Genomic DNA, 15,000 nt, shown 5'->3' with positions numbered 1-15,000 from the left:
GCATGTACACCCAAATACATCTATGTATAGACGTGTATTACCCTGCATATAACCATAATTTCCTTTCTACAGGGGCGACCATTTGGAATGCGCTGCTAGACCAGCTAAATCAATTGCCTTCTATAAATGGTTTAAGAAAGCAAATAAAATCTTTCACGTTTGCATCGGCAAAAACTGATTAAATTAAGCAATTTTTGTAAAAAGTATGTTAAGGTCATTGATTTTTAAACTTAGGTATCTTTGTATATTATACACGGCTTTTAGGTAGAACAGATTTTCTATGTAAAATACGTATGTAAATTTGGTGAAATTACCGTGTTTAACTAACGTTCTCCTATCCTATCTATCTATATATCTATCTATATCTGCTATACTTAACCATGAGATCTTGATAAAGAAATTAGAATACTTTGGCTTTGATCACTCAGCAGTTGCCATTTTCCATTCGTATTTGTCAAATCGCAAGCAACAGTTTAGTGTGAATGGAACATCTTCTAAGCTTCTAGATATTTCGTGTGGCGTACCACAAGGCTCAATATTACGACCCCTTTTATTTTTAATGTATATAAATATTTCTTCGGCGAAATGTGACGCGTGAGTATTTTTCCAAAATAAGCAATAAACACAAGCACAAAGTTAACAAGTAAATAAAAGTTTGGGAATGACTGTATTTTCTCCTGTAAACTTTATAGGGAGCTTCAAACTTTACCAACATTTGTCCAAGGACAACAACTAATAACGTCTTATTAAGCATGTCGAAAGCATTTATAATGTCGGAAACAGGATAATTGGTATTGATTAAGGTAATGTTTATGTAATGATAATGATATATCTGCCCGGAAATCGAGCGTATCTATCTGTCTGCTTCAATTATTAAGTTTGTTTATCTTTTGTCCCGAAGATCTTTATAGCCAATAGCCAATCAGTTTACGTTTGATCAATGTATGTCTATAAGATAAGAGAACAATGGGTTGTAGTTTAGTCAGTCAGAGACATGAACTTATGGTGTACGCCATCGGAGAAATTGTAAAAGAATCGAGGAAAGCGATAGTGTGGGTTCCTCACTTATTCCCCATAACAAAAACCTAAGTTTTCGGGTGCTTAGTATAATTGCTTTTAAACCAAAACGGTTATCGACACTGGGCATCAGCTTTGACCATAGATCGTGGGCATTTAAGCCCTTGCTTACCCCCACCCCCCTCCTCCTCAACAAGATTCAAGATTCAAGAGTTGAAGCCAGATCGCGAGCCCAAAAAAATATTCCAAGAAGAAATTTATTATGTTCACCTCCACCGACACACGCAGAGACGGATTTCTAAGTTTTGCCACTACTTAAAATTTTATTGACATCATTCATTCAACAGAAAACATGGCCATTACCGAAGGAACTACGCCCGTAAAATAACAATTTTTTTGTAGTGGGATAATAAATCTCTTATTCGATGGTCTAACATATAAGGCCATTCTCTCCGTTGAGCATTGTCCGACCGACCCCAATTTTTGGAATTTTCAAAAAAAAAAAAAGGGTAACGGTGTTTTAAAACCATTTTAATGTTGCATAGGAGTTTCAGGTGTTGATCCTTTTTCCCACGCTGTCTTAAGTTTGCAACAACATCCACCAACTTTTCAGCCATATTCATTTTGGGTTCACGTTTTGTTTGTTTTCCGGGCTCCACAGCTATGATGCTGGGGTAGCGGGACTCCGATTCCGAGACTGCCCAGGAAACGCATTTGACGCTAAACGAAAAAAAAAAAAAGGAGGATGGGCTAATACTCGCGGACATTTTGCTCACTGCTCGCAAAATGCTTTGCAACTCTCAAAATATCCGCGCGTATTATATGTTAAACCATCGAATAAGATGTATTTATCACGCCGTCTGAAAAACAACAAAATATACCAGCAAAAGCTCGAGAATGAGCAAGAGTAGAATCTTCTCTCAATGCAGCAAAGCACAAGGAATAAATCTGGAAACAAACAAAAATAAGATACGAGAATGCGTTGATCGAGCCGTGTCTCCAAAGCTGCGATTGCTAATTCTGCTGTCGTACTTAGCATCATCAGCAGAATAGCGCACGATTGCAAATTTGTTTGGTGTATCTCCACCTTTTGTTTGCACTTGTGTTAAAGTGTGTGCTGCAATTGTCAACAAACTGAAGTCGCGGTTTATCACGTTACCTAAAGGAGAATATTTTAAAGAAGTCATGCGCATTTACAAAGACAGATGGGGATTTCCAATGTGTGCTGATACGATGGACGGTACTCATATTCTTGTAATTGCCCCACCGACCGACCATGACGACTTCGTGGATCTCAAAGGCTACCACATCATTCTTATGCAAACAGTTGTTGACTATGAAATGATATATGAAATATGGTGAACTGCGAATGTGAAATCAAGTGAAACTATGATCCTCGCAGTTATGAACGCAATTTTAGCAATTGCGTAGGGATGAGCGCGCATGGGTGTGTATGAATATAAATGGGTTTCCGTGGGTATAAATGGCTTAAGGCTTTACATGAATATACATGGTATACATAAGCATGCATAGATATACATGGCTGTACAAGGATATACGTGGCTGTACATGGACAGAAAAGGATATACATGGGTATACATCGGTATACATGGATATACATAGGCATCTATGGGTGTACATGGCTGTACATGGATATACCTGGATGTACACGGATAAAAATGCCTGTACATGGATATACAGAGCTGTACATGGTTATACATGGATGTACATGGATAGACATGGGTATACATGGATCTACATGGCTGTACATGGATATACATGCCTTTACATGGAAATACATGGATATACATGGCTGTACATGGATATACATGATAATACATGAATATACACGGGTATACATGAATATCCATGGGCATATATGGATATACATGGATATACATGGCTGTACAAGGGCATACATGGATAGACATTCGTATACATGAAAATACATGGCTGTACATGGATATACTTGGATATACATGGTTGTACATGGGCATACATGAGTATACATAGAAATGCATGGGTATACATGGATATACATGGCTGTACATGGATATACACGATAATATATGGGTATACATAGCTATACACGGACATACATGGCTGTATATGGATATTAATGGATATACACGGGTGTACATGGATATACATGGATATACATGGCTGTACATGGATATACATGGATATACATGGCTGTACATGGGCATACATGGATATACATTCGTATACATGAAAATAAATGGCTGTACATGGATATTCTTGGATATACATGGCTGTACATGGGCATACATGGTTATACATGAGTATACATAGAAATGCATGGGTATACATGGATATACATGGCTGTACATGGATATACACGATAATATATGGGTATACATAGCTATACATGGACATACATGGCTGTATATGGATATTCATGGATATACACGGGTGTGCATGGATATACATGGATATACATGGCTGTACATGGATATACATGGATATACATGGCTGAACATGGGTATACATGGATATACATGGCTGTACTTGGATATCCATTATAATACATGGGTATACATAGGTATACATGGACATACATGTCTGTATATGGATATTCATGGATATACACGGGTGTACATGGATATACATGGCTGTACATGGATACACATGGACATACATGGCTGTAGATGTGCATACATAGGTATACATTCGTATACATTCGTATACATGGATACACATAGGCATACATGGATATACATGGATATACATGGCTGTACATGGATATACATGATAATACATGAATATACACGGGTATACATGGATATGCATGGGCATACATAAATATATACATGGTTGTACATGGATATACATGCCTGTATGTAGATAGGCACGGGTATACATGGATATACATGGCTGTACATGGATATACACGATAATACATGGGTTTACATAGATATACATGGATATACACGGGTGTACATGGATATACACGGGTGTACATGGATATACATGGCTGTACATGGATATACATGGATGTAAATGGCTGTACATGGATATACATAATAATACATGAATATACACGGGTATACATGAGTATACATGGGTACACATGGATATACACGGTTATACATGGATATACATGGGTATACATAGAGATATATGGGTATACATGGATATACATGGCTGTACATGGATATACATGGAAATACATTGCTGTACATGTATATACATGGATATACATGGTTATACATGGATATATATGGGTATACATGGACAGACATGGGTATACATGGACATAAATGGGTATACATGGACATACATGGTTATACATGGATATACATGGGTATACATGAACATACATGAGTATACATGGATATACAAGGTTATACATAGATTTACATGGGTACACATAGAGATACATGGGTATACATGGATATACATGGCTATACATGGTTATACATGGATATATATGGGTATACATGAACATACATGGGCATACATGGATATACATGGATATACATGGCTACACATGGTTATACATGGATGTAGATGGGTATACATGGACATACATGGGTATACATGGACATACATGGTTATACATGGATACACATGGGTATACATGGACATACATGGGTATACATGAATATACATGGGTATACATGAATATATATGGGTATACATGGACATACATGGTTATACATGGATACACATGGGTATACATGGACATACATGGGTATACATGGATATACATGGGTATACATGAATATATATGGGTATACATGGACATACATGGTTATACATGGATATACATGGGTATACATGGACATACATGGTTATACATGGATATACATGGGTATACATGGCTATACATGGGTATACATGGACATGCATGGGTATACATGGACATACATGGTTATACATGGATATACATGGGTATACATGAATATATATGGGTATACATGGACATACATGGTTATACATAGATATACATGGGTATACATGGACATACATGGGTATGCATGGATATACATGGGTATACATGGATTTACATGGGCATTCATGAATATATATGGGTATGCATTGATATACATGGTTATACATGGATATACATGGGTATATATGGACATACATGGTTATACATGGACATAAATGGTTATACATGGATATACATGGGTATACATGGGCATACATGGGTATACATGAATATATATGGGTATACATGGAAATACATGGTTATACATGGATATACATGGGTATACATGGATATACATGGGTATACATGGACATACATGGTTATACATGGATACACATGGGTATACATGGACATACATGGGTATACATGGATATACATGGGTATACATGAATATATATCGGTATACATGGACATACATGGTTATACATGGATATATATGGGTATACATGGGCATACATGGGTATACATGAAAATATATGGGTATACATGGAAATACATGGTTATACATGGATATACATGGGTATACATGGACATACATGGGCATACATGGATATACATGCCTGTATGTGGGTATGCATGGGTATACATGGCTGTACATGGATACAGATGGACAAACATGGGTATACATGTGTATACATGGACATACATGGGAATACATGGATATACATGGAAATACATGGGTATACAGAGAGATATATGGGCATAGATAGATGTACATGTATATGCTTTGCTATAGCTACCTATATATGCTGATATACCTCTTTTATATAATTTATGCGCTTTATGATACACTTTAATAACCCTACTTAAAGTACATACCCAAAGAACTCGTGGAAGGTCGTCTGCAAGGGATACGCGAGAATAATTATTGGCTTTATTAAAGTATGAGAAGGTCCGAGCTGCTGTGAGCTAAAACTCCCTTACAGAAGGTAAGAATGTGTGTTTGCTAAATTTTAAGTGAGAGATCAGTCTCTTTAAAGTTGTTGTATTGTGAGAAGTTTGTGAGCCTGTCATGGATGATTTGCTCGAAAGCCAACTAGACACAAAAGCGTGACATGTTCACACTGGATCTAGGGAAAAATGTGGCCTTCTTTCTCTTCGAAATGGAAGAAGATTTCAACGCTTACGATTGATTTTCAAGAAAATCACAATCATGAGCTGGCCTTCGAAACAGAGCGTTAGGAGACGATTCCCTTCTCAATATTCCTATGGCTAATCAAAACTACAGTGTACCATAGGACTAAAGACGTTTCAGTATTCTGCGGCAGAAGATTGAAACAACCTACCTATCTCAACTATACTCATATCTAAAAAAATGCTGATAGCAAAAACCACCATTGTTCAGTAGCCTAAATATTGACTCTATAATTCACGTATAGATACAATTATACTCTACAGGTACTGTATACTTTATGAACACATGTATGATTGTTACATTTCATGGGCTCCTTCGATTTATCCCGTGTTTTCTATTGCACATATATTAGTTTCTCATTTATTCTTATATTTGTTTTAACTTAAAAGATTTTCATTATTCATGTTTCATGTGTCGCTGCACATGTAGCGTGTACTTTACACACTGACACATTTTTCTGCAGGGTAAATGAAGCCTCTATTATTGTTATCATTAATGATCATGGCGATCCCTTCCTCGGGAAGTGGTCAAAGCACTCACTTCCAAAAGGTTAGCGCTCCATTCTTGTGACAAGTGCTTATATCAGTTAAATGCGTTGAAAAGTTGAGTGGTATTAAATTGGAGTATTTTTATGGCAAGATTTGCATAGAGTACCGAGCGCTCACGGGAATGAATTGAACAGATTGACGACTGTAATCGACAACTTCTCAAACATCTAAATGAAGGCTCCATTTACATGGAGAAAAGTTGTTCCGGGTGGAAAGGTCACCCACCTACCCGAACTACAGCTGTACCCTGGACAAGCGAACCATTCCTACACTTCCTCGTAAAATGTGGCAAACCATTTACATGAGAAAAAAAAGTTGACTCAGCTAGAGGGGTGCCATCCACTCCAGGACCTGCAGAGCGAAACAACTACTTTTACTACCCCCCTGAAACCCTCGCAAAACCACTCTAGGACAAAAGTGAAACGTAGCATGGGACATACGGAAAAAGTGTTTAATCAGAGTTACTACATGTAGATTAATAATACTGGAATGAAGTGAGTGAGTGAGTGAGTGAGTGCCATCCTCCTGCCTCCTTTTCTTTATGGTATGGCTACGTCATCTATGAACTCAAAAGGAGCCTTGATGTTCGAATGAACGGACCACATACTAAACTTGGTAGACTGTAGTTCAGCTTTTCAGCATCAGCTTGTTCTGAAGCATTTTGCCACATCATGTCAAGGCTTGTTCCAATTTATCTGCCTTAAAGAGCAAAATTCAAGGACAGTAGAACTTCCGTAATGGAAAAATAATTTTTGAAGGGCTCATTGTTAGTGTCAAATGGAAATGATCAATATAAATATGAATTATTGAAACACCTTCTTTGTGTATGGTACATTGTACAGTGTATGAAGTATTTGATTGGAATTTGAACCTTTTCATGAAAAGAAATATCTTCTTTCAATTGTTAACAGGCTATTTTATAAAATTGTGTATAATTGTACAAATATTGTTGTTATTGTTATTATTGTACAAATTATTGTTTATAATTGTACAAAAAAAAACAAGTTATGCTGATACTGATACTGCTGCTTATTACTTTGCGAATATACTTTTTTGAATGTCGAAGAAACTTATCGGGCTAGCAAATTGGAATAGATAATATACATGTCCTAGTTCATTTAATATAGCCCTTGAAAAAAGAAAAATTCAGCACTTTGTTTGATTTAAATCAACAAATTTTGGAAACCAATTTTACCATAAAAGTTAACGTTAAAAAGCAAGTTGAGGGATAAAATTTTAACATGCGCTTAAATATATATAATCAGTCGTACCCCTTTCCTAATCTAAGAATTGAAGATACTGACTAAAACTCTAAAATATTTACATAGAAACAATACCAGAAATTTTCTGGCAAGAATGATAAAAGAAATGCTAAGGCGAAAGAGAGTATTAAAAGTGAAATAGTGAAGTAAATAACTTTGCACCAATCAAATCACTCTCTTTGTTCAGTTTTGGTTTAAGTTCACAAATAAAAAGCATTTCAAAAATCAAACAGTCAAGTTTACTCTGACATTTTTTTCAAAATCTTGAAATTTCTTTCCATGGTCTCCAGATCCTTTCCATGCTCTTCCTTTATGTGGTTGCCAATTGTTGATCGCTTATGTTCTGCCACACATGGATGTAGATGTTGACTCTGAAAGCCCACAGTCTGCATCACACAGACCACACTTGTAGTAATAAACAACGTTTTGTTGTTTTACAATTGAAGGTTTGTGTTTTTGAGAGTTTTAATTGTCCTTTGATCATGTGACTTGACTTGTAAATTGGCTGGACATCGGCATCAATCTTTTGGCTTAGATCAGTGAGTTGGTGTCTAACCGTATTTGCTGATTTGTGGTCTTTGAATGGTAAGGCAATTCTGATGGGAGCATGCCGATGTCCAGCCCATTGAAAATGCTTTTTATTCGTAAACTTAAACCAAGACTGAACAAACAGCGCAAAGTTGTTTACTTAATTATTTCACTTTTAATATTGTCTCTTTCACCTTAGTGTTTCTTTTATCATTCTTGCCTCAATCTTCTCGTATTGTTTCCATGTAAATATTTTAGAGTTTTAGTCTGTATCTCATTACTGTTCTTACAATTGATTACAGTGTACTGATTACAGTCATTGAAACTGTCAAAGTTTACAATCTTCCTTTTTTGAGGCAGGTATCTTTTCCCTAACGCCAGCCCTTTCCTAATGTAACCTTAGGCCAAAATAACAATTTTTAGGCCTACAGTTAACATTAATAAAAGGTAAGGGTTGTTTTATCATTGTTACAACAGTGACCTGTAAAACTTACCTGTCACCTATAAAAACAAGTGCGGCCCTTTTTGGGCGGTGTTAAATGATCAAGTAACCCCTTTTTATTTTTTGAATCATTTACAGTAGAGTAAATAGGTAAATAAGTAAACTTTATTTAAACTACAAAAATAGTATTTAAAAAAATGCTTTACAACTGTTTTACATGATTGCTGTGTGGGAATCCGATATGCCAGATACCTGCTTAATTATGTGTTTGAAGTGCCCAATAGCTTCAGCATTTATTATAAAGTATTGGGGCAAATTGTTCCACTAACAGACCCCGCTATAACAGGAACTTCCTTTCAAATAATTATCATTCCAGTTAGTTGGAGCTTGTTAATTTATTGCAAATTGATACCTGATAGAGGTTTTACAGTGTATGCAGGTTGAAACAGGAATGAGTTAAATAAATTAATATTATTTATATGATTATTATAATTTAAGAGCACCAATAAGGTAACAAAAGCTGGTACATGTAGGTTCCTTTTGTAGAACGTAGTCTTTTTAGGTGTAAGGCATAAGTAGATGCCCATAGTAGATAGTGCATGTTAAGAATGGAGAATCTGAATGATGCTATCAAGATTTTGAGGTAGAGGAGGGAAGCTAGCATCTTTATTCTGAGAATAATTCCAAAAACCTAAAGACTTTGCTGCAAACAGCAGTAATGTAGGGTTTCCATTACAGGCTTGTGATGGATGATAATTCCAAGGACCTTTTTTATTCCTTCTCGTGAGCAATAGGAGCGTTATTTACATAAATTTATGTTTGTTTCTGATGGGTTAACAATGATCTGTTTAATAAGTATTGGATGGAAAAAAGTGAATTCAGATTATAAACAAGGTAATTCGCAAAAGAATTCAAAGCTTAGATGTTGTTTTTTAAATTTTAATTTTCATTATTATCTTTTGAGTGATTGTACAGTGTTGTACAACTAACCAAAAAAAATACATACACATATGATTAAACTAGGAGAAACAGAAGGGACGAAAAAACAATAAATACAGAATTTTACAAGCAACAAATTAATAAATAAATAAATAATTAAATAAAGAGATAAATAAATAAAATCCTTTATATACACTGTAGACACAAGTTGGGTACTATTACTTTGTGCTTAATTTTACTGTAATAAATTACTGAATAGGTGGAATAAAATTACTTGCAATAAAGCAATTCCATTTATTAATACACTGTATAAGACTTGCCAGTTTTGTTTTTGATTGCATTGTACCTTTTGGTCATTACAGTTTCTTTAAGTTTCAGTTTGAAAAGCGAAAAGAGCAACGATTCTTCAACTAGACTGCTTTTGTAGATAAAGAATTTTGCTACTAACAAGACCAAACTTAAAGCTTTCTGGTGCTTTTGGGGCTTAACAAGTCCATAAAGAAGTTGAGTCATTCAAATTAATATTTTCTTTGATGTTGTAGTACCACCAGGGCCTAAGTTTATTCGAGAAAGAGACTACATCGACGCACTGTAAACACATGTGTTTGGTTGTATGCTTTTTGTTTCTTACAGAGGTGCCACATATCATCTTCGGTAATTTTAAAAGGCCAGTTATAAATTCTACGCATATCAGGTCGGGCTGCACCAATTAAGGCTGGTCATTTTAGTTTCATTGATGGGTAGTTGGAATTTATTTTTAACAATAATCTTTTGAAGAGCAGCAGTGGCGAGATCTTCTGCATCGTCGAACCAGCTTTGGCTTCTGGTTTCTCTTGGTGTTTGTGCTGTACTTTCCATTTGCTTTGTATTGCATTAAGAAGACTGTAATTTGTAATGAAACTGACCTTCACTTTGATTCCGCGTTGTAAACTCTTGATAGGTATAATACCTTTTAACTGCTTGGATCTAAACGATCTTTATAAAAGACAGGTTTTGCTGCAATTTTTATATCGCTGTTGTTCCAAAGTATATCATGTGGATCAATGCTGCAATGTATCTTGAAAGGCTTCCTTCTTTTGATCTCTTCGCAAACATTTACAACTTTTGTGTAAAAGGGAGGAATACTGCTCGTCGTAAGTTCTTTCGTATTGTTGGGTCGTGCAATCTGGAATGATTTTCTGTGGTGAATCGGTTTCATTGTTTAATCTTTTCACCCACGAAGCTTTTAAGGCGTTACTCATGGATTCAAACTCGATCATATATAAACCTCCCTCTTTTGTAACACCGATTAACGTACATGTATGTTTTTTTTTTAAATTTTATGAGGTTGATTATCCCGGATAAAATCAAATGTGCACCTATCCAGTTGTTTGGAAAACCCTTCTGGTACCGACAGAACCAAAGCATTATACATGCATGTAGATTAAATTCCAGACAAAAGCGAGCGACTTAACGGCATTTGTTTTCCAGAGGTTACATTGTAAGGATTTCTTTGAAGGTCTCCTAATTTCTTTTCAAAATTACTTGTTCGTTTGCCGGTCATTAGACAAGTGAATACCTAGTGCGTATTCAGATTCTTCCTGCCAACGAAACCTGAACGCTGTGTTTTTCCTGCCCGCCCAAGAACCATCCACATTTTGCCTTCGTTTTGGAATTGTCCAGTTCTAACCATGAACACCTTTTGAAATGTTCTAACATTTCCAATAACACTTGTACTTAGTCATCAAGATCGTTAAGCAGGACTGCATGGGATGTCGTCCGGGTATAAAGTGTTTTATATTTCCGCCTTTTCTACTTTTATTCCTTTCATGCTACTGCTCGTTTGGATTGCGAGATGAAGCAGCTCTATTCATAAGACAAACAGAAGACCTGAGAGTGGGCAGACTGTCCTAACTCCGTGCTTAAGGTGGAAAGAAAGGGGTGCAAAACTATTATTGGTAACGCAACTTGATATATCAGTATAAAAAAACTTTGACCCATCTTCTAAAGTATTCCTTGAAATTGAAAACCTCCAATACTTTGCTTAGGTACTCCCACTCGATTGAATCAAAGGCTTTCTTTAAAGTCGAGGACAATTGCAACTCCTCTTGTCTTCTTTGTGCTAGTGTAATTTCGATGACATGACTTATAACTATGACATTTTCACCAATATACTTATGTCTTACGTAACCAGTTTGATTTGGACTTGCGGTCTCCGGGAGTACTTTTGCCAGCCTTTTGGAATTCCATTTGTTCCTATTTTATCTTCCACATTTAGCAGTGTAACTGGGCTTAAGTTGTTAAGAGCATCGGTAGGTTTGTCTTCCTTAGATAAGAGTGTCATTATGCCTCTCTTAGAGAGTGACAGATCAGTCAAAGATCAAGTCACCTTTATTAAAGGCGTTGCTAATGCTTTGGACTACATCATCTCCAAATTCTCCCGAAAACACCCTTAAAATTCCGACGTAATCCGTCCGAACCAGGAGATTTATCATTTTTCATTTTAGTTACAGCTTTCAAGCACTGCTCTTTACTTATTTTACCTTCACATACGGCGTTTGTTCTGTCGTCGCTTAAAGGTTTGATTAATTCGTTTTGAAAGAATACATTACAGTAATAAAAACAATTAATTCAGTGTTCGACACTAACGCTTGCCCGATTGCCCGGGGCAAGCGAAATATATACGTGGACAAGTAAAACAACTCTAAGACTTGCGCGATCGGACAATCAGAATTTTAGTTCGGCTAATATTTTTCGAAACGATTTGATTGGCAACGAAGAAAGTGACTAGCAATATGACGTAGTCACCGCGGCGCAAACAAGATAAAAAAAATAACAACGTTACATCTCTTTGTTGTCATTAATTTTTCTGTTAAAAGATACATTGGTACAAGGCTCAAAACAGATTGGAAGGAGGAACATCTTGGAAAAGAATTTTTGTTACAATGGAACCCAGTTTCGCACGGCCAAATGCGCCTCGATACTTTGATATCGAACATTGTACCTTTTGTCACGCAATTTCAACCAGCTTTGAAAGGCTTAAAAAACACACTATTGGACAAATGGCATTTAATTCAAACCAGCCTAATCTCAAAGAGAAATTCAAGGAATGCTCCCTTGATCTCTTACAGAAAAGAAGCAGCGCTTAAAGATATGCTTGTTAAAGCAAAACTGTGAAGGTTACTAGAACACAATGGACACAGCAGGAGTCACGTTGGTCTGTCAAACCCATTTTACAAACACATGTTACACAAAATTGACATTTTTACAAGCCTCCTTAATGGGCAAGAGGTCTGTAGAAGGTGGGCAACCGCAAAAATGCCATAGGCAACCAAGAAAACGAAACTGTTTGCCTAAAGGGCAAATTAGTAAAAAAGTACACGAAGTGTCGAACACTGATTACTCTCTGGACTTCCTGTGTTGATGTTATCTGCCTCGTACAAAGTCCTGTAGCATTTCTCTTCTTTTCTTAGAAAGGCTCCCTGATCTTCTGGTTCGGTTCCATCGTATGATTTTAACTTAGCAATATTCTTTTTTTCGTATTTTCTTTTTTTCAAAAATGAGGAAATACCTAGTGTTTTTTTCACCATGCTCGACCCACCTTGCTTTCCCGCGTACCATTGCGCCCTTCACTTTTTGTTCCATTATTCGTTTTAATCTCGATTGTGTAATCTGTATGTTTTTTTTTTCGGAGCAGTGGGTTGTTTTTACAGTGTTCCGACTGAGACAATAGATCATTTGTAGATCTTTTGCAGCTTTTGTTCCTCATTTCTTCCGGTTTTAGTTTTTTTGGCGTATTCTATTGTGAATTCTCTCATATCCATTCATTTTCACGAGGTCCCACATCAGTCCTTTGTCTTCTAAATAGCTGTATTTATTTCTATAAAGTGCCCCTGTGACCAAAATACCAATTCTTATTTTTCTTTGGATTTCAAAACTATGTTAACTAAACACTAAGCGACCAAATTTTTAAGCCTTGATTTCAAGAAGACACCTGTTTATTTTACCAGGAATTCTCCTATTAAATGGTCCGCCATTACTAACTTAAAGTTCTTGAGAGAGCTGGATCGAGGAGAAAATGATGTCAAAGGCTCACCAGTTTCAGAATGCCTGCGCTTGAACGCGACTGAATTAATATGCAGCACGGGAGTTTCCGGCTTTCAGACTTTTAAACTCGCGCTTTGCGTATATAATAAGCTGCATTCACACGCTGAAATTTTAAGCTACTGAGTTCCAATCGGTCAGTTTTGAACGTGAGTAATGGCGGACCGTGACATATAAAACTTACACTCAAAGTAAACGGCCTTTGGACAAAAATCAAAGCTCAAAATTTTGCCAGTCAGGTGTTAAGCAAACACACTTTCAAAATATGAAGGAAAAATGTGATTTTTTTTTTTATCACAGGGGGCACTTTAACTTTTAATTCTTTTCTTTGAGCTCACTAATGTATCTTTCATCTTCGAATAATGATGAATTAAATGTCCAAAAGCCTGCTCCGGTCTTCTTTTCCGCGAATCTGATTGAATAAATTGTTTCTGCCATTGTTTCTGCAAAGTCAAAGATTCACTCTCCCAGACGAGGTTATTTATCACAAGGTAACTTTATCGTTTTGGAAATAAAGGTTGCCTTATTATTCATCAGCGTCACAAATTCTTGCTGATTTTGGAGGTTATTTTCTGAAATTCAAGCACGATTTCAACGGACCTTTTTGTTTTCGTGATTTATGCACGCGCTGTGAGCCTATTTGTCACCACGGACTTGCACTCTTATACACTCACTCACTCACTCACTCACTCACTCACTCACTCACTCACTCACTCACTCACTCACTCACTCACTCACTCACTCACTCACTCACTCACTCACTCACTCAAAAAAGCACGCAGAGGAATGGAAGCTGAAGGTGAATACCAAAAAATCAAATATCATCATCTTTAGTGGGAACGGTCAAACCAAAAACAAGGAAATTTTCCAATATGGTTCAGAAGCATTACCTATCGTCGACAAACAAACATATTTGGGAATAGAAATGACCTCATCTGGTCGCTATACCTACGCAAGAGACATCCTTAGCAAAAAAGCTTATAAAGTTCTTGCGACAGTGAAACGATTGTTCTCCAATTCGGATACGACCACAATTACAATTAAGAATAAGCTTTTTGATGCCCTTGTCAAACCTATACTACTATATGGAT

General features: G+C 36.3%; 3 protein-coding genes across 3 annotated transcripts in view; 2 read left to right on the top strand and 1 right to left on the bottom strand.

Moving 5' to 3' along the window:
* LOC137973007 (zinc finger SWIM domain-containing protein 5-like) overlaps window positions 1-15,000 on the bottom strand; it is a 435,845-nt gene that overhangs the window by 157,524 nt on the left and 263,321 nt on the right. The gene's annotated exons all lie outside the window — the stretch shown is intronic.
* The window catches only part of LOC137974428 (zinc finger protein 709-like), a 95,037-nt gene that overhangs the window by 44,210 nt on the left and 35,827 nt on the right, over window positions 1-15,000 (top strand). The window contains exon 6 of the mRNA XM_068821385.1: window positions 1,563-1,571. Within this exon, the coding sequence (XP_068677486.1) occupies window positions 1,563-1,571 (9 nt within the window). The remainder of the gene's footprint in view (window positions 1-1,562; window positions 1,572-15,000) is intronic.
* Window positions 5,857-15,000, top strand: part of LOC137974431 (zinc finger protein 681-like) — a 79,153-nt gene continuing 70,009 nt past the window's right edge. Inside the window, exon 1 of the mRNA XM_068821393.1 lies at window positions 5,857-5,901. The gene's annotated coding sequence lies outside the window, so the exon portion shown is untranslated. The remainder of the gene's footprint in view (window positions 5,902-15,000) is intronic.

Source organism: Montipora foliosa, chromosome 10 (genome assembly GCF_036669935.1).
Source record: "Montipora foliosa isolate CH-2021 chromosome 10, ASM3666993v2, whole genome shotgun sequence".
NCBI lineage: Eukaryota > Metazoa > Cnidaria > Anthozoa > Scleractinia > Acroporidae > Montipora > Montipora foliosa.
The sequence above is the reverse complement of the archived record's forward strand: the minus strand, read 5'-3'. Positions and strand labels throughout refer to the sequence as shown.